The following is a 21,380-nucleotide window of genomic DNA, read 5'->3' on the forward strand; positions in this document are numbered from 1 at the left end:
CTAATGTTCCAGGATTTTTGGCTTTGGATTCTAAGGAATGATGTTTTTTACTGTAATGCATTGAAAATTTGGTAATTTACTGCTGGGAGTTTTGATAAAACTATACATATCAGGTATTGGCACTCAGGAGGGTCAGGGGTTAAAGAAAATGCCCGCTCAGCCCATACTAAATTGAGTTAAGACAAGAATGAGCAATTGCTGTGATCCTATTGCTCCTTTAGCAGGAGATACATAGGTAGAGAGAGAGGCAGAGCAGCGTGTGATTACCTTTTCAGTTTTTAGAGCCTGTGCTAATTCCTGCTCTGCCTGCTGCTCTCTCTGCCTTCACTGTCTGATTCCTGCCTGGTTGCCACGGAGAAAAAAAGGTGGGCTGGCTTTTTCAAACCTGCAGCAGCTAAGGAACACTGAAAACAAAAATAGCTGGGAAAGTTCTTCCCTACTGTGCAGCAATATAAGTTCTGAAAGTAGTTTTGGGGGATCTGCTTATTTATCCTAGTGCTTAACATGAAATTGGCACTTTATTTATTTATCCTGTCATTTGTCCTGGTAGTGTTATGCATGAAATTGCCACTTTATTTATCCTACCATCTGTCCTGGTAGTGTTATACATGAAATTGGCACTTTATTTATCCTACCATGTGTCCTGGTAGTGTTATATATGAAATTGGCACTTTATTTATGATACCATGTGTCCTGGTAGTGGTATACTGTACATGAAATTGGCACTTTATTTATCCTACCATGTGTCCTGGTAGTGTTATACATGAAATTGGAACTGTATTTATTTATCCTACCATGTGTCCTGGTAGTGTTATATATGAAATTGGCACTTTATTTATGATACCATGTGTCCTGGTAGTGTTATACATGAAATTGGCACTGTATTTATTTATCCTACCATGTGTCCTGGTAGTGTTATATATGAAATTGGCACTTTATTTATGATACCCTGTGTCCTGGTAGTGTTATACATGAAATTGGCACTGTATTTATTTATCCTACCATGTGTCCTGGTAGTGTTCTATATGAAATTGGCACTTTATTTATGATACCATGTGTCCTGGTAGTGTTATACATGAAATTGGCACTGTATTTATTTATCCTACTATGTGTCCTGGTAGTGTTATATATGAAATTGGCACTTTATTTATGATACCATGTGTCCTGGTAGTGTTATACATGAAATTGCCACTGTATTTATTAATCCTGTCATGTGTCCTGGTAGTGTTATACATGAAATTGGCACGGTATTTATCCTGCCATGTGTCATAACAATGAAACCAACAGTATTATACATGGAATAGCCTCTGTTTTATTCTGCTAGGAGTTCGGGGAGTATTATACATGGAATAGCCACTGTTTAATTCTGCTATGAGTTCTGTGGCTATTATACATGGAATAGCCACTGTTTTATTCTGCTATGAGTTCTGAGGGAATAATACATGGAATAGCCACTGTTTTATTCTGCTTCTGCTATCAGTTCTGGGGTATTATGCATGGAAATTCCATTGTGCCATACCGCTATTGGGGGTGTGGTTTATTGGAGGTGTGGCTTACAAAGTGGGCGTGACACTCTGTGCGCTGCCTTTCTGCTATCTGTCCCCAGATTTCATTCTGAAAATCTGGTCATCTTAATCTGCTAGCCTCCCCAAACAAAAAACAAACCTGTCACAGTAATTTACAAGTTTTTACAAGAGATGATAAAGCACATTTAAACTGCATTCTGGTACAGGGATGGGACCTGTTATCCAGAATGCTCAGGACCAAGGGTATTCCGAATATGGGGTCTTTCTGTAATTTGGATCTCCATACCTTAAGGGGCACATTTACTAATCCACGAACGTCCGAAAAGCGTCCGAATGCGTTTTTTTCGTAATGATCGGTATTTTGCGATTTTTTCGTAAATTGTCGCGACTTTTTCGTAGCCGTTACAACTTTTTCGTAAATTGTCGCAACTTTTTCGTAGCCATTACGACTTTCACGAATTGTCGCAACTTTTTTGTAGCCGTTGCGCCGAGTACGAATGTTTCGGATTCATTCAAGCTTCAGTATCATGACTTTCCTTGGGGCAGGTTGGAGCTGCGGATTGCCATTGAGTCCTATGGGAGGCTTCCAAAATCATGCAAAGTCTGAAAGGTTTGCCCGCCGTTTACGAGCGCTCAATACGAAAAAGTCGCGACAATATAAGAACAAATCGTAACGGCTACGAAAAAGTCGTGACAATTCGCGCAAGTCGTAACGGCTACGAAAAAGTCGCGACAATTTACGAAAAAGTCGGAACGGCGACAAAAAAATCGCAAAAATACGAAAAAGTCGCAAAATGTTCGTTTCCAATCAAAATTTTTCCCATTCGGATTCGTGGATTAGTAAATGTGCCCCTAAGTCTACTAAAAAAAAACAAAAAACAATAAAACATTGATTAAACCCAATAGGATTTTTTACATCCAATAAGGATTATTTATATCTAGTTGGGATCAATTACAAGGTACTGTTTTATTATTACAGAGAAAAAGAAATCAGTTTTAAAATTCTGAATTATTTGATTAAAATGGAGATGGGGCTTTCCGTAATTCGGAGCTTTCTGGATAACAGGTTTCCAGATAAGGGATCCCATACCTGAAATATGTAATTGTACAGTGATAGCCTGCAGGTGGTCTTGGTCAAATATTTTAGCTTTACCTATTGTATGGCCTAGTAAAATTGGATGTGGCCTAAAATTTTGCCGGGGCATACTACGTGCAGTGCCTGTTTATTTTTTCACCCCCCACCCATCCCAAAACCATCTTCTGCTGCCTATAATTAACCTGTAATAGGCACTTCGTAGTTTATGTTCCACACAGTAAGCACAGTGGCATTGTGGAGTATAGAGGTCACAGTGTGTAGAAGAAAGGGGCAGAGTGGTTGTAGCAGTGGTATTGTGGCATAACAACTTTATAATAATAAACAGGTTAAACCGTTGTTTTTAAAATCTATGGAACCTTTTAGAGCAAAAGTGCTAAAATTGGTAAAATACCCTGTAAAGGTTATAGCAAAGGCCTGGCTCTCCCCCCATCTATCCTTTTCGGAGGTAAAGACAAGAATAGATACAGTTTTAATTATGGAAAAACTTACTAGCATACTTCTAGATAAACAAAAGTAATTTACAAAGGTCTGGGATCCATGGATCCAATATGGTCACCCACACGGATTTAATAGTTTCGCTTTAGCTTATTAGAGCACTTCTGATTAAGTTTGCTCCTATAAATGTATCCGATTAGCAGTATAAATTTCATGTGCACAGTTCTGCAATTAGAAGGCATATCTTAACTTTTTCTATTACCCCAGTTCTAATTTCCTTCCTTTTTGTTCCTGAATTTTCTTTTCTTTCCACCCTTTTACCTTTTTTCCTATTAATGGATATGTGATAACGATCCCACAGACATTCAAGAATGTACAAAATGGAAAAGTCAATTAACGTTGTAATTGTAGCATAATGATTTGCAAATATTGCTGTTGCAATGGTGGGAATTTATACCTTTTGTTTATATGTGTTTAAACCTTTGAAAAAATCTCAATAAAAAACTATTGAGTAAAAAAAAATATACCCGTAATACCTCGTAAAAACGAAACGCTAATCTTTTGACTGTTTATGTTTAATCACATTGTTTCTTTGAATTAACAGGAGTCCAATGAATCATTCTTTGCATTTCCACTCCTGGATAAAAGAATTGTATATAGCCATTTTCACTGTCAAAACACATTCCTGGTAAGAGAAAGTGCCTCTCTTATTTACTGTTATATTTACTGTTTTCACGTTTTTTAAATGTATTGATAAAATTAATAAAATCATTTTTATCTATTTGAAGATTATTTTGGCCACCATACAACTGAAATAGTTTGATGTTTATTCTCTATCACATTTCACTTTAAATGAACTCTCAGCTCAACAAAAATGTATGAAAGAATGCACACACTGTAGCAGATTCAGTGGGTCAAGTTTACTTCAACAATGAAGCACACAATATTTTGGATGATAGCTACCATAGTGATGTGTTTAATCAGACTTCTCCCTTATAAGCAAAATGTCACTTAAATAGTTCCTACACATGCCTACACAAGCCTTAGATCCAAAGTGATCTGGATGCATCATGGCCATGCCTGCCCTGCATTCTATAAGAATAACCCCAGTTATGCTGGGCAGTAAAGCAAACTCACCAGTGGAAATGTTGTCCTTTAGCCTGGGGGAGCAGAATACTATGAATCACAAAAATTGTACTGGCATTCCAAAACAAAATGCATTATGTTTTAGTCTACATGTCCACAAACAACCTTACGTATTTCTGCCCAGTGGCACAAAACACAAAGGATGTTTGTGGACATGTAGGAATGAAACACTTTTATACTCATGGCCTCCCTGTTTTGTATTTCCAGGCCAATATTTGTAATTATTAATATTTCAGAACTGTTCAACCCCCATTTCAAATGGCCTCCCACCTGAAATGCTTCCTATTCCATTGCTTCAGACAGTATTGGGATACTTCGGCTGACATTTCTATACATTTCAGGGTGACTTCCGAAAAATACGGATGAGTTGACATGTCTGAAAATTTCTAAGAATGGAGTAAATCAACGGGAGTTTTCAGATATAGATTTTCAGCATTTACAGTCTTGCACTGGAGAGCTGTGTAATGATAAATAGGCAGGAATTACCAGAATGTTATCCAATCACCATGCAACTCACTGCTGCCAGACTGTAAGCAAATAAATGTGGAGCTCATTTATCAAGACTGAGCAAATTTGCCCATGGGCAGTAACCCATAGCAACCAATAAGTAAATGGATTTTTTTTGCCAGCTTCAGGTAGAACAGTGAATGCAACAGTTTGATCACTTGATATGGGCTGCTGCCCACGGGCAAGTTTTCCCAGTCTTGATAAATCAGCGGCAATTTAAAATTCCCAACAGTTTAACCCATTAACACTCAGCTTTATGCTGAATGCTGTTGCATTTGATATTTAAAAATTAAAAAAGACACTAGCTGCACTGAAACCTCCTGTTGGTTAAACAGAGGATTACAAACTACTCCTTTTTTTCATTGTATGTGAGATAGATTACAATTAGTATAAACAACAAAACAGAAAGTGAAGTAAAACAAAAAATAATAGTTTAAAAGTGGATAATCCTAGTGATGAGCGTAACTTGCTTGTTTCAATCGCAAAATTGCTTGCAAAATTGTGTTTAAATGCATTAAAAACAACCAGAAGAAGAAACTACATTCCATTTTTTAGGGGCTTTGGTGTTCCTTTCTCCCACTTCCACCCTATCTGATTAGGTCATAGGCAATAGATGTTTTTACTTGGGGGCGAGGATGGGACAGGTTGTGCAGCACTTGAATTGCACTATGTCTTTTAAAGAACCTGCCCGCTCTTAACTATTAAAATCCCAACCACCCTTGTGATTTTTTTTACTTATAAGACTATATTACAGCAGGGGCTACATTTTATCCAAGTTCAATACCTGACAACAACCAGATAGTGAGATATTTTAAGTGCACCGAGTGGTTGCTATGTTTGGCTTATTAGACCTAGAGCAAACCCTGCACAAGTTGTAGAACAATAAGTACCATAAAGAATAAACTGATGGATCGTGGAGACAGTAGATTAGCTGCCTCAAGCAACTATACAGCTCACTGGTCCTGGCACCACAAGTACATTTTGCGGTGAAAGGCAGTAAGTACTAGCACCCCAAGAATTTTATTTACAAAGACAATCTATTTTCTTCTACCGTTTGATTTAAAAAATATATCTATTTCAGTCCTTTCAACCTCTACTTTTAACATAGTAACATAATAAGTTAGGTTGAAAAAAGCTCATAGAAAGAGCCAGTAGCCAATTGAAAAATCAGGCCAGTTCTCCAGGAACCCAAAGCCCTCCTCCCTCAATCTCCCATCCACACATTCTTAAGCACCTGCTGCCTTCTTAACATTGCTCGTAGCAAAGGTAATAACTCTGAGAAAATTACCTTGGAAGTCCTTGCCCTCAACCTCTCATATAGTTTTTTAAACTCATTCTTGTGGATCTCCCCCCTCTTCTAACTTTGTCATTGGAACTTATGTGTGCTTTGACTGCTGGGTCTTCCCCAGCCTCTCCCAATAATCTGTCCACTCGTTCCACCCCATGCCAAACCCTAGCACCAGGCAGGCAAGCAGCAATACATTGGTCATGGAGGGTCTTTGTGACAGATTACCCTATCCACCTTTATAATAATTGAATCCCCTATAACTATAACCTGCCATTCCTTCTTAGCACTCCTCCCCCCACCTGCGTTAGAGACTCTATACATGCCAGTTCATGCCAGTCCCCTCCTTCTCTATTTTTGTTTCTCTTTTCCCTTTTATCTTCTGGTGGTCAGTTTTGTTTTCCCTTTTTTATCTTTTCATTCTGTTATATTTTCTGTTATTTTGCTTAGATATTAGAGACTCCATACATGCCAATTTCCTTCTCAACATCTTCTCCCAAAATGGCATATCTGTTGCTTTGGACAGGCTGTGGACCAGCCCCCTTACCTTTCCTTCCCCTACTTCCCCTCTTAAATGTCACAAATTTGTCTCCCTCATTAAATTCCACTGTCTGTTCTCCACCTGTCACTACACTGGCCCCTGCCAGTGGTTGATCCATGAGCCTGCTGCCCTCCCCACATTTGCAGCTGCCCTCAGTGCTGCTATGCTAGTTCCCCCTAACCCCACTGGGAAGCTGGCTGGCAGTTTGAAATGTTCTCCAATTGTAGATGATCCAGACAGTGGAATAATTGATGATCAGCTGTTTGTCAGTCTTTTTAAAACCCTTCCCATTTCCATAGGTATCTGTAACATTCTTTCTAAAGGCCACAAAGATCTGGGCATGGTGACACACTGCACACAAGCAAATCAGAAGAAATATATATGGTTTAAGAGCAGTGGTTCTCAACCTGTGGGTCGGGACCCCTTTTGGGGGTTGCCTAAGACCATCGGAAAACACATATTTCTGATGGTCTTAGGAATAATTTTTTGGTTGTGAGTCACCACAACATGAGGAACTGTATTAAAGGGTCGCAGCATTAGCACTAGAAGAGCCGATATTCCAATTTAAAAATCGGAATTTTGGCTTTTTAAGTTACCAGAAGCAAGTTTTTGCAGCCCCTGGAAAGTTGTCAGGCACTGCCCCCTGAGGTAAGTTTCTCAATTCGCCTCATGGCAGCAGCACTCCACAATTGTAGGAATACAATAGCATTATTATTTTCAACCATTTTGTTGCAGGACTGTGTTAAAAAACTGCAGAGTCTCAACATTTCAAAAATTAAGCATTTTCACATAATTAAAGGAGAAGGAAAGTCGTAATCACTTGGGATCCAAATGTTAGGAACCCCCTCAGTTATTATAATCACCTGGGTACCCGAGGGTTTATTACCCTTTATTAATACCTTTATTTAAAGGACAAGTCTACACAGAATATAATGTTTTGCCTCATGAAAGAAAACAACATTTTAAGCAACTTTACAATGTATATTTATTACAAATTTGTAATGTTTTTTTAGTTATTTGTATGTATAATTGCTATTAGAAGTAGTGTTTGCCAGTCCTTTTCTATTCTTTGTCCTGCTGGCTCTGGCATTTGAAACCTTTGCTGGAGGAGACTGACCTTTACAAAATTGTTTAAAGAGTGACAACCAGGAGTTCAGCAAATGCTTTCAATAGCAGATACATTTCCAAATAACTTTTAGAGCAATTAAATTATTAATAAATTCATATTGGAAAGTTCATTAGAATTATGTTTTCTTTTATTAGGCTTTTTGGGGTTGATATGTCTTTTTATATTTTATTTAATACCTGTGATTGTAACTCCCACCCTGGTAACCCAGGCAGTGCTCCTGTTAGCAGAAATCCTGCACGTGAGCAGGCACCCCCCTAGTTATTGAGACTTTCTCCTTTAAAGACACTAAACGAGCAATAAGTAAAAAAGGAAATTCCTTTGTTTGTCGAGATATATTTCTATGTCAAAAAAATCTCATTTTATTTAAAAAAAAATGCTGTTTTATAATGTCTTGTATTTAATAAAAAAGTTTAATAAACAAAAAAACAGCCTGTTTATAATATATGTTCTCCTATGTGTTGCTTTCTGTACACCGGTTCTCAATGTGTTAAAAGTGACCATCTTTTGTGGATAACAGAAGCACTGTGAGCCCATTCTTATTTACATGTACCTCGTTTAAATGTAAGTGAGTTAGAAACTGATATGAAGTCCGTTAATATTTTTGTTTATAAATAAAACCCATGCTTTTTATTTGCAGTATACTCATAGTTGGATTTTTGGCTGTAACAAGACCGTGTCACCTAAATGGTAAGCTTATTTCCTTTACTAAAAAGGTTGTTTGTTAAAAGACAATAACAATCAGATTGTTCTGTAGATTCTCCCTTCATCTAGAGTAAAACTATAGTTAAGAATAAAGGACACAGAAACTGAATATGTGAAGCTCAATCACCGCTTTATTAGAATGCTCATCTCATTTTTATCTCTATTATTTGTATTTATTTTATTTCCTGTTACTTGTATAGCACTGACACATTTCCACTGTACTTTACACATCACACACACCTTGGTCAATTTAGTGAGAAGCCAATTAACCTGCCTATATGTTTTTGGAGTCTGGGAGGCAACTACTGTAGAGTACCCATGTTGTCCATATAAACCAAAAAAATTTATAGACACCAAATATTAAAACCAAATACCAGCTATCGCAACAGCAGTGGGCATGAGGTTTGAGCCCCCTTGAGGTGTTCACACTTTTAACACGTGTGCTTCCCTTATTCTACGGTTTAGAGAACTCTTATACAGTGGATATAAAAAGTCTACACACCCCTGGTAAAATGTCAGGTTCCTGTGCTGTACAAAGCTAAATCATTTTAGAATTTTTTCCACCTTTAATGTGACCTAGAAACTGTTCCACTCAATTGAAAAATAAACTGAAATCTTTTAGGTGGAGGGAAGAAAACCAAAAAATCTAAACTAATGTGGTTGCATAAGTGTGCACACCCTCTTCTAACTGGGGAGTAGCTGTGTTCAGAATTAAGCAATCACATTCAAAATGTTAAATAGGAGTCAGCATACACCTGCCATCATTTAAAGTGCCTACCATTAACCTCAAATAAAGTTCAGCTGCTCTAGTTGGTCTTTCCTGACATTTTTTTAGCCGCATCCCACAGCAAAAGCCATGGTCCCCAGAGAGCTTCCAAAGCATCAGAGGGATCTCATTGTTAATAGCTATCAGTCAGGAGAAGGGTACAAAAGAATTTCCAAGGCATTAGATATACCATGGAACACAGTGAAAACAGTCATCATCAGGTGAAGAAAATATGACAGTGACATTACCAAGAACTGGACGTCCCTCCAAAATTGATGAAAAGACGAGAAGAAAACTGGTCAAGGAGGCTACCAAGAGGCCTACAGCAACATTAAAGGAGCTGCAGCAATATCTGTGTGGTGACGCTGCACTGGCTGTGTGGTGACAACAATCTCCCTTCTTCTTCATATGTCTACCCCATAGGTAGAGTGGCAAAACAAAAGCTTTTCCTTACGAAGAAAAACATCCAAGCCAGGCTCCATTTTGCAAAAACACATTTGAAGTCTCCCAAAAGCAAATGGGAAAAGGTGTTATGGTCTGATGAAACCAAGTTTGAACTTTTTGGCCATAATTCCAAAAAATATGTTTTGCACAAAAACAATACTGCACATCACCAAAAGAACACCATACCCACAGTAAAGCTTGGTGGTGGCAGCATCATGCTTTGGGGCTGTTTTTCTTTAGCTGGAACTGGGGCCTTAGTTAAGATAGAGGGAATTATAAACAGTTCCATATACCAGTCAATACTGGCACAAAACCTTCAGGCTTCTGCTAGAAAGCTGAAGATAAGGAGGAACTTCATCTTTTAGCATGACAACGACAAAAAGCATACATCCAAATCAACAAAGGAATGGCTTCACCGGAAGAAGATTAAAGTTTTGAAATGGCCCAGCCAGAGCCCAGACCTGAATCCGATTGAAAATCTGTGGGGTGATCTGAAGAGGGCTGTGCCCAGGAGATGCCCTCGCAATCTGACAGATTTTGAGTGTTTCTGCAAAGAAGAGTGGGCAAATCTTGCAAAGTCAAAATGTGCCATGCTGATAGACTGAAGTGCTGTCATAAAATCAAAAGGTGCAACCACATTATTTTAGTTTTTTTGGCTTTCTTCCCTCCACCTACAGTTTATAGGTCACATTAAAGGTGGAAAAAGTTCTGAAATGATTTATCTTTGTCTCATTTTCGTACAGCACAGGAACCTGACATTTTATTAGGGTTGTGTAGACTTTTTATATCCACTGTAGGTAGTCCCATCTGGTTGAAGCCGTGTGGCTCAAATATGGTATCAGAGTGCTCCCCTTAACTATTGTGGTTGATCCTATATTCTACCCAGGAGTTTTAACTATGCGTCAGTTGAGTATCTGGCTACACCAGTGGAAGATATTCAAACAGCACGCCTGTTGGTTTTACGCGCATCAGCACGAAACAACTCAACAGCGTAATCCTGTTCAAGTCAGCGCATCTTCAGAGATTGCGAGATTACGCAGCGCCATCTTAACCAGCGCTGTATCAGAAGTGTACACACATACTGCTGGAGACAAACATTGCGCTACAAACCTAAGCTACACAATGGCATCCGCTGATGAGGAGCTCCTTTCTCTTATTGAAAGCATTGATCTTCCGGCAAGACCTCACAAACTGAAGGTCAGAAAAGTTGCTAAGGTCACTTCCGAATGCAAGGACCGCTCCAGGTCCCCTTCACCGCAACTACCACTACCTGCCCAGATTTCAGGTCACTTACTAATACAAATACCATGATTACTCAGGCTCAGGTGCATGCACCACAGGAGACACATTTAGTGCCCGCTATAGCACCATCTGAAAATAGGCAACAGCTACCACCTAATGCTGGTAGAACACCAGTGGTAAGCATATCACCTCTTCCAGGAATTTTTTCACCAGGCATGGATTTGCAGAAAATTTCGGCATTGGCAAATTGTTTAGCGAAACGTCCGTGAAAATTCGGCGCTGAAAAATTTGTTGCGGCGACAAATGCACTTCACAAATTGGCGTTTTGCAAATTTTTTGCCCGTTTTGCGAATTTTATGGCGAAACGGACAGATTCGCTCATCACTAAAAGTGAAAGCTTTGAGGTGATCTTTGGAAATAACATAGAAATTGCCAATTTTAGGAAACTTTGGGGCTTGGTTTTTTGGAATAGAAAGACGTGTACCCATTTTAGACTTGGAGGAATATTTACTTTCAGAGTCAGCATAGTAACATAGTAAGTTGGGTTGAAAAAAGACATACGTCCATCAAGTTCAACCATAATGCCTATATATAACCTGCCTACTAGTTGATCCAGAGGAAGGCAAAAAACCCCATCTGAAGCTTCTCTAATTTGCAGCAGAGGGGAAAAAATCCTTCCTGACTCCAAGATGGCAATTGGACCAGTCCCTGGATCAACTTGTACTAAGAGCTATCTCCCATAACCCTGTATTCCCTCACTTGCTAAGAATCCATCCAGCCCCTTCTTAAAGTTATATAATGTATCAGCCAGTACGACTGATTCGGGGAGGGAATTCCAGAACTTCACAGCTCTCACTGTAAAAAATCCTTTCCGAATATTTAAATGGAACCTCCCTTCTTCTAAACGGAGTGGGTGCCCTCGTGTCCGTTGGAAGGACCTACTGGTAAATAAAACATTAGAAAGGTTATTATATGATCCCTTTATATATTTATACATAGTTATCATGTCACCTCTTAAGCGCCTCTTCTCCAGTGTAAACAGACCCAACTTGGCCAGTCTTTCTTCATAACTGAGACTTTCCATACCCTTTACCAGCTTAGTTGCCCTTTTCTGGACCCTCTCTAATTCAATAATGTCCCGTTTGAGCACTGGAGACCAAAACTGAACAGCATATTCTAGATGGGGCCTTACCAGTGCTCTGTAAAGGGGAAGAATAACACCCTCCTCCCGTGAATCTATACCCCTTTTAATACAGCTCAAAACCTTGTTTGCCCTTGCAGCTGCTGCCTATCATTGCTTGCTACAGCTAAGTTTATTATCTACAAGGACTCCAAGGTCCTTCTCCATTATGGATTTGCCTAGTGCAGTCCCATTAAGGGTATACGGGGCTTGTATATTTTTACATCCCAGGTGCATGACCTTACATTTATCCACATTAAATCTCATCTGCCACTTAGCTGCCCAGATTGCCAGTTGGTCAAGATCCTGCTGCAGGGATGTCACATCCTGGATAGAATTGACTGGTCTGCAGAGTTTTGTATCATCTGCAAACACTGATAAATTACTCATAATACCCTCCCCTAAGTCATTTATGAACAAATTAAACAAAAGTGGACCCAGTACAGAACCCTGAGGGACCCCACTGAGAACCTTATTCCAAGTAGAGAATGTGCCATTAACAACCACCCTCTGTACCCTATCCTGTAGCCAGTTTTCTATCCATGTGCAAACGACTTCACTAAGACCAATATACCTTAGCTTAGAAAGCAGTCGTTTGTGGGGAACGGTATCAAATGCTTTGGCAAAATCCAAATAGATTATATCTACTGCATCCCCACTGTCCAGCTTCTTACTTACCTCATCATAAAAAGCAATTAAATTGGTCTGACATGACCTGTCCTTCATAAAGCCATGCTGATTACTGCTCATAATGCCACTACATAATTTTGAATGTGATCCCTTAACAAGCCTTCAAATAACTTGCCCACCACGGATGTCAAACTTACAGGCCTATAATTGCCAGGCTGAGATCTTACTCCCTTTTTAAATATAGGAATGACATTCGCCTTCTTCCAATCGCTAGGTACCATACCTGATGAAAGCGAGTCTGAGAATATCAGAAACAAAGGCCCCTGCAATTCTGCCCCTAGCTCTCTCAGTACCCAAGGGTGTATTCCATCTGGCCCAGGTGCCTTGTTTACATTTATTGTGTGTAACCCTTTAAGCACCATATCCTGTGCCAACCACTGTGTAGTTGGAGCTGAGGCAACAGTGCAGCTATTGGGTGGGACTTGGCCCTCTGGCTCCTCTACTGTATACACAGAAGAAAAGAACTGGTTAAGCACATCTGCCTTTTCTGTATCCACTGTAACCATATTGTTACTATAACTGAATGGGGCCACACCCTCAACCTGCATCTTTTTACTATTAATATACTTAAAAAACTTTTTGGGGTTAGTCTTGGCCTCGGCCGCGATGCGCTCCTCATTTTCTATCTTTGCCTTCAGGATTGCTGTTTTACAACACTTGTTATAGTGTTTATAATCATTAAACGCAGCTACTGTCCCCTCTGACTTATATTTCTTTAAAGCTTTCCTTTTTTTCCCTATTAACTCCTTTACCTCAGAGTTAAGCCACATAGGGTGATTCTTAACACTTCTACTTTTTCTTATTAATGGAATGAATTGAGAACAGTAATGCTTTAATATCATTTTAAATGACAATCATTTCTGCTCTGTGTTTTTATCAGAAAACATAATGCCCCAATCTATGCCCTGAAGCGCTGCCCTTAAGGAGCTAAAATTTGCCTTCCTAAAATTCAGTGTCTTTGTTGCCCCCGTGTAAATTTGTTTCCTGCACCAAACATCAAATGAAATAACATTATGGTCACTATTACCCAGGGGTTCAACCACTTGCACATTTGCTATACGTTCTTGGTCATTAGAGATCACTAGATCTAGTATAGCATGGTTCCTGGTGGCTCCTCAACAACTTGTGACATAAAGGTGTCATGCAGCAAGTTTATAAACTTGTTCCCATTTACTGTCCTGGCAGTACTATTGCCCCAGACAATATCAGGGTAATTAAAATCCCCCATTATTATCACTTGCCCCAAACTAGCAAGTGATAATAATGGGGGATTTTAATTACCCTGATATTGACTGGGGCAATAGTACTGCCAGGACAGTAGAATCCTTTCTTTCAAGAAATGTATATGTATCTAGGGTAAACCTTCTGTTACTGGAAATTTGGAAGCATAATGCTGGGAGTTTTTGCCCTATACAAGTGAGAAATCTCCATAAAACTACGTATATATATTTGGTATTGGCGCTTTCAGTAGACATGGGACTTTCCAAATCAGCTGTTTTTGCATGCATAAAATAATTTGTGTTTCTGATATATGTGTTTATATAATGGAAAAAAATATTTTTTTCAGTTTTTAGACATTTAGAAGCCTATATCTTGTTACAGTTGAAAGTTGAATTACACAAAATGTCTACCATATTTTGAAAGCTTAGGTTGTTCTAAAAAAAAACAAAAAAAAATATATTGTTTTCCTGGGTAAACTGAAAGAGTGCAAAATGTTCAAAAAGTTCCAGAAGTGGCAAATCAGCTGGCAGTGAAAGGGATAAAAAAATTCTAATCAATTGTTCATTTTATACAGGTATAAAGGGATTTCGGTCCCTTTTGGGCTGGCTGTGTTTTATTTTTTATTATATATTGTGAACCAGTAACAGGTGGAAGGGAGATATATTTCCCCATGGTTCAGCCTATATTTATATATATATATATATATATATATATATATATATATAAATATATATATATATATATATAGAGTCCACAGGTATAGCGGTGCACACTGGGAATCCTTTAAAAGTTAGCTTTTATTGAACTATATAAAACTTAATACATGGAGAAATAGGTCAACGTTTCGGCCCCCATCTTGGGCCTTTGTCAAGACCTTAAACATGTAACAACCATCAAAGCTATAAATAGATAAAAGCACAAACCCACACCCAATGGCACAAGTCATTCCAGTCATGTGTCAAAATTAAAAGAAAATAAACCCTGTACCAAGGAGAAAACAATATCAAACACCATAAGGAGAATTATAATGAGCATACCACTGGCCATAAACTCCCATTTATATTATGGCCCATCACCTCACATTAAGGGCCCTAGAATCTAAACCCCACAGAGATCTAGCGTTGATTTAAAAATATAAATATACAGATTGCCAATAAGCTGCACACCATTAAGATAGACAATACCTGGGTGCCTGTGCAGAGAGTCAGATATCCAGAGATGGGGTGACTGCACTCTCAGGGATTTACACAAAGAAGTCTTTGAATTTTGCAGAAAATGTGAGGCTTTATTCAATCCAACGTTTCAGTTCCAAAATGGAACTTTCATCAGGGATAGCAACACCACACTGTGCTACAAACGTATATAAACCCAAAAAGGGCGCCTATGTTGTTGCTAGGCAACCCTCAAACAAATGTTTACAGTGAGAAGTTTCAGACAAACAACTTAAAAACATATTGTAATGTATATATACAAGTTAATAACTAATCCGAGTCTAAAGAGAAAGTTAATGGGAAAGTGTTACAAGACCTGAAAAGGTGGCTGAACATGGCTTCCGAGCCTCCTATCAGAAGAGCCGAATATGTGGAAGAGCCCCGTGTTATTCATTCCTTTTCACCAGGACTTAGGGCACATATTCATATGGAACCACCTGAGGCTGCGAAAAATAGGGCACAAGGAAGAGAAGTTGCGCGCCATTGCTAGGCGACCAAAGTAGAGGTGAGTGGGCACACAGAGCCCGAGTGTATCGGCAATAGCTGTAAAGGATATACGTCCAAGCAGGTTTTCCTTCACCCAGTGCTGTCAGAGTATGCGGAAGAGCAGTACCTACAACGGACACCCTGGTTATCGATGGGGTGCCGTGGTAGCGATGCATGGGGTAGATTAAAGGAGAATCAGCAGTGGTACTATTAAAGCCAATGTTGCCTGCCACACCACTCACATACTAAGGTTCTGGTCACAATTGTTAAAGTGCCTTGAGCCCCACGCGGGGCACTAACAGCTTCAGGGGAGGAGGGGGATCGCCCAATGCCCTACAGTCCTGGGGAGGAAAAAATATAGAGAGTGCCCCCGCGGGGCACAGCCATCAATGCAAAAGGGGCTTGGGTACACCTGCTACCCACGGAGAAGGCTCATACGAGGAGACATGGTGTAGCCAGAGGTTGCCACTAGAGGTCAGAAAAACACTTAAACGCTTGGAGCTATAGCCAGCGAGAGAAATGTTACATAGTTACTAGGGAAAAGATACATGGTAACAAAGGGAAAAAACAAAAAAGAAACATACAAAGTATCCAAATCGATATATACAATCTATCGTTACTCGAACAAGGGAATCTGATCAGCATCAAAACTATCAAAAAAACACTTTATTAGAAGTGCTGTAGAGGCAAATTTAAATAAAACATCCAAGTGGTAAAGTCTCATTAAGTCCCCTTGGGGCCACGCAATCCAATCTGTGGATCCAACGGGATTCCCTCCTCAGCAGGGCCAGGTCTCTGTTACCACCCCTAGATAGGGGGGGTTGGTAGTCTATTGCCATACACTTGAAGGTGGGCAGAGAGTGTTGCATGTGTAGGAAGTGTCTGGCGACCGGTTAGTTAGATTCGCCTTCTTTAAGAGCTTTACTAATAGCCGAGCGATGGTTGCCAATGCGTTCTCTCAAGGAGGTAATGGTCTTGCCTACATAGTATAAACCGCAGGGGCAGGTAATGATGTACACAACAAAGGTGGAGAGGCAGCCTAGTCGGTGCAAAATTTTTAGTCTCTTACCCGTATGTGGGTGTGGGAAATCCGGACCAGTAAGTAGGCACCTGCAAGTGACACAATCAGGGCATTTGTAGCACCCAAGTTTCTTATAACCAGAGAGCCAGTTTTTTTATTTGACCTCTGGGTTTTTAAAGTCCGTTTTGACCAGTAGGTCCTTTAGACTGGTACCCCCTTTGTAGCTCATAAGGGGCTTCTGGGCCTGGTAAAGAGATAGAGAATCGTCTTGATTAATCATCGGCCAATTTTTAGTGATGCTACCCACAAGTGCCCGGGAGTTGGATGAGAAGGTAGTAGTAAAAATTAGAGGTGATTTTTGTTTGTTTGGAATGGGTTCCTTATTCAGCAGAGAGTCTTGTGTGTGTTGTAAGGCTCTCTGAAGTTGTTCATACAAGATGTGTTCTTTGTAACCACGTTCTATAAATCTGTCATACATTTCTTGTAGCTGGGTTTTGGCGGTATTGATTGAGCTATTGTTCCTGATTACCCTAAAAAATTGGGAATAAGGAATGCTGGAGGGTGATGACTGGAGGCGTGTAGGATGGAATTCTCGCTGGTCTCGCAGGGTGTCCGTTGTAGGTACTGCTCTTCCGCATACTCTGACAGCACTGGGGGAAGGAAAACCCGCTTGGACGTATATCCTTTACAGCTATTGCCGATACACTCAGGCTCTGTGTGTCCGCTCAACTCTACTTTGGTTGCCTAGCAATGGCGCGCAACTTCTCTTCCTTGTGCCCTATTTTTCGCAGCCTCAGGTGGTTCCATATGATTATGTGCCCTAAGTCCTGGTGAAAAGGAATGAATAACACGGGGCTCTTCCACATATTCGGCTCTTCTGATAGGAGGCTCGGAAGCCATGTTCAGCCACCTTTTCAGGTCTTGTAACACTTTCCCATTAACTTTCTCTTTAGACTCGGATTAGTTATTAACTTGTATATATACATTACAATATGTTTTTAAGTTGTTTGTCTGAAACTTCTCACTGTAAACATTTGTTTGAGGGTTGCCTAGCAACAACATTGGCGCCTTTTTGGGTTTATATACGTTTGTAGCACAGTGTGGTGTTGCTATCCCTGAAGAAAGTTCCATTTTGGAACTGAAACGTTGGATTGAATAAAGCCTCACATTTTCTGCAAAATTCAAAGACTTCTTTGTGTAAATCCCTGAGAGTGCCGTCACCCCATCTCTGGAGATATATATATATATATATATATATATATATACAGGTATAGGACCCATTATCCAGAATGCTCGGGACCAAGGGTATTCCGGATAAGGGATCTTTCCGTAATTTGGATCTCCATACCTTAAGTCTACTATAAAATCAATAAAACATTAATTAAACCCCATAGGATTGTTTTGCATCCGATAAGTATTATTTATATCTTAGTTGGGATCAGTTACAAGGTTCTGTTTTATTATTATTACAGAGAAAAAGGAAATCAGTTTTAAAATTCTATATTATTTTATTAAAATGGAGTCTATGGGAGATGGGCTTTCCCTAATTCGGAGCTTTTCTGGATAATGGGTTTCCGGATAAGGGATCCCATACCTGTGTATGTATATATATATATATATATATATATATATATATAGAACGCTGTAGAAAGGAGGGCACTCACAATAAAGATAAGGATCGGTGGCCTGGGTGCAGTCCAAATCACAAATGCATAGATATTCGAACAAGAGGACCGCTTCACTCAGGACTTATGAAAAAATGTAGTTTTATTCAAGCATCACAAATGGAGACTGACGTTTCGGCCGGATTCTCAGCCTTTCTCAAAGTAACAAACTGTGTAAATTGCACACCTAAATACATTCAGTGGCGGGAAACAAAGAAATGACATAGGACGTGACGTGTATCCAAACGGACCAATTGTGTGAACTGTTCAAACACCAACATTATTAAGTTTAAATGTTGGTGTTTGAACAGTTCACACAATTGGTCCGTTTGGATACACGTCACGTCCTATGTCATTTCTTTGTTTCCCGCCACTGAATGTATTTAGGTGTGCAATTTACACAGTTTGTTACTTTGAGAAAGGCTGGGAATCCGGCCGAAACGTCAGTCTCCATTTGTGATGCTTGATTAAAACTACATTTTTTCATAAGTCCTGAGTGAAGCGGTCCTCTTGTTCGAATATATATATATATATATATATATATATATATATATATATATATATAATATGTAGGCTCACTACATATTAAAGTTTAAAGTCAATAAAATGGAACAGATCTTCGGTAATATACAGAAGAGGGATATCTTTGGGTTATAACGGAGAGTAAGTTATAACGGTACTTTTTCTCTTTTATATTAATTACCTTTTTTTGCTTCTGCTTCAATTACAGTACGATGTAGCTTTTTTTGAAAAATATCAGGTTACATAATAGTTTCCTATAAGTAGTTTAATCCCAGCAATCTGCATAATTCTTACCATTATAATAACATAGTAAATTAGGTTGAAAAAAAAAAGAACACACGTCCATCAAGTCCAACGATTTTAGTCTCTAAGCTAAAAATAATTGCAGTGCAATGCATTGTTTTAAATGTGAAATGTGAAACAATTTTGTCATGCATTTCAGTTTGCAGATCACTGACCTTTCATGGGAAACTGAGCTTCTACCTTCAGCAAAGGTAAGACTTTAGTGGTAATTATAATCCCTAAGACATTCAGTGCCCAGGTGATTGTTTTATTCATTGTCCTTTGTAATGTATATAAAGAGCAAAGACTCGCGAAACCTGTACCACTTTACTTGACTTATCATTGAATAAACAAGGATTTTCTGAGACAAGCTGCTTTCTCAAGTGTCCATTATTGCTTGCTTTGTGTTTGTCCTGTGAAAAATTCTTTACTCACTCTTCTCAAAGCTTCTCAAGGACAGTGAAACAATAAAAACACTGGGGTGTGCCAATTTGTTAGGCACCCTCCACTGACAACAATACCTATTTTTTTCCATATGCACTTTACTCCATATAGCCATGTGGGTTATTTTCTCCCCGATCCCAGGTATCTGTTGCTCCACCCTGATAAGCACATTTACAAATTGGGACTTTATTAATGTATTGTACATGTGCCCATCTTGAATGGATGTCAGGGATACCAGGGATCAGGTAGAATATGACCAAATGGATTTTGGTTTTCAGCTCTCAGGCTTGGACTTCAACCTGTAATGGATTACTAGGGTTTAATTAACGTAGCGATTAGAAAGCAGTTTTTAATTATAGCAATCCAAAAAATAGGAAAAAAAGCTTCAGCAGGTTTGCTGCAAAACATTTCTTTTGGTAGTGATAACACAACATGTTTCGGGTCAATACCCTTTATCAATGTGTTCTCATTTAAAGCCAAATTGACCTATGACCCACCAAGCACATAGCATTTTAGAAAACTCCTTAAAGTGATAGTACAACAATTAAACATAAGTGATGGGTCATTATATATATACCTTCTGAAAAAAGTGCTACAATTAAGCAAGGTAATATTTCGTTATACATATTAAATTGCAGCGATTAAGCATAGATAATACCACAAAGTGGTAAAAAAGTGCTAAAATTAAGCAAGGTAATATTTCATTATACATTAACATTAAAGGTGATAGTGCAGCGATTAAGCATAGATAATACCACATTGTGCATAGATTTATCAAAACAATAAAATATAAGATTATCAAAAACAAGTGCAAAGTGAATAAAACATACAATCCAAATAGTAAATTCATTAGAGTTGATCCAATGTCCTTAGAAATTCATTAAAAACAGTTCCGTAAAAGAAAAGGGGGGTCCAATTGAACCAAGTCCACCAGAAATATTGTTTAGACACGTTAGACAGGCGTGCAGTGGCCCCCAAGAGTGCTTTTGGTTGACTTGGTTCAATTGGAACCCCCTTTTCTTTTACGGAACTGTTTTTAATGAATTTCTAAGCACATTGGATCAACTAATGAATTTACTATTTTGATTGTATGTTTTATTCATTTCGCACTTGTTTTTGATCATCTTATATTTTATTGTTTTGATAAATCTATGCACAATGTGGTATTATCTATGCTTAATCGCTGCACTATCACTTTAATGTTAATGTATAATGAAATATTACCTTGCTTAATTTTAGCACTTTTTTCATAAGGTATATATATAATGACCCATCACTTATGTTTAATTGTTGTACTATCACTTTAAGGAGTTTCCTAAAATGCTGTGTGCTTGGTGGGTCATAGGTCAATTTGGCTTTAAATGAGAACACATGGTTATGGTTTTTGTACACTTGATAAAAGGTATCGACCCAAAACATGCTGTGTTACCACTACCCACAATAAATGTTTTGCAGCAAACCTGCTGAAGCTTTTTTCCTATTTTTTAGATTTCTCCAATAGTATTTGGTTGCAGCACAGAGCAACAACTAGGAGCTAAAGCTTTTTTCACAAGTTATACAAAGTTCACAGACAATTTTTATTTTTTATTTTCAGTTTTTAATCATAACAGAATATTAGTAAATTGCCAGAAAATAATCAGCGATAACAGATTAGACAAATAGTGAAATCAAATCCTCAAAATCTGTTTTATCCCAACTACTAGATTGCCTTTTTAGACTATGAAGGCTAATGATACAAAAGACATAAAAAAAGAAATAATGAAGAATAAGTGAAACATAGCTTGTAATAGATCCACAAAAGTCTTTTTTAACTTCATATGAAAATAAGGGTAAAGTATGC

At 38.6% G+C, this 21,380-nt stretch overlaps 1 protein-coding gene across 4 annotated transcripts in view; it reads left to right on the forward strand.

The window, feature by feature from the left end:
• The window catches only part of pgap1 (post-GPI attachment to proteins 1), a 308,887-nt gene that overhangs the window by 155,232 nt on the left and 132,275 nt on the right, over window positions 1-21,380 (forward strand). For all 4 annotated transcript variants that reach the window (XM_031892786.1, XM_031892788.1, XM_031892785.1 and 1 more), the window contains exons 10-12: window positions 3,662-3,745; window positions 8,303-8,352; window positions 19,257-19,308. In XM_031892786.1, coding sequence (XP_031748646.1) covers window positions 3,662-3,745; window positions 8,303-8,352; window positions 19,257-19,308 — 186 coding nt within the window. The remainder of the gene's footprint in view (window positions 1-3,661; window positions 3,746-8,302; window positions 8,353-19,256; window positions 19,309-21,380) is intronic.

The sequence above is a fragment of the Xenopus tropicalis genome, chromosome 9 (assembly GCF_000004195.4).
Source record: "Xenopus tropicalis strain Nigerian chromosome 9, UCB_Xtro_10.0, whole genome shotgun sequence".
NCBI lineage: Eukaryota > Metazoa > Chordata > Amphibia > Anura > Pipidae > Xenopus > Xenopus tropicalis.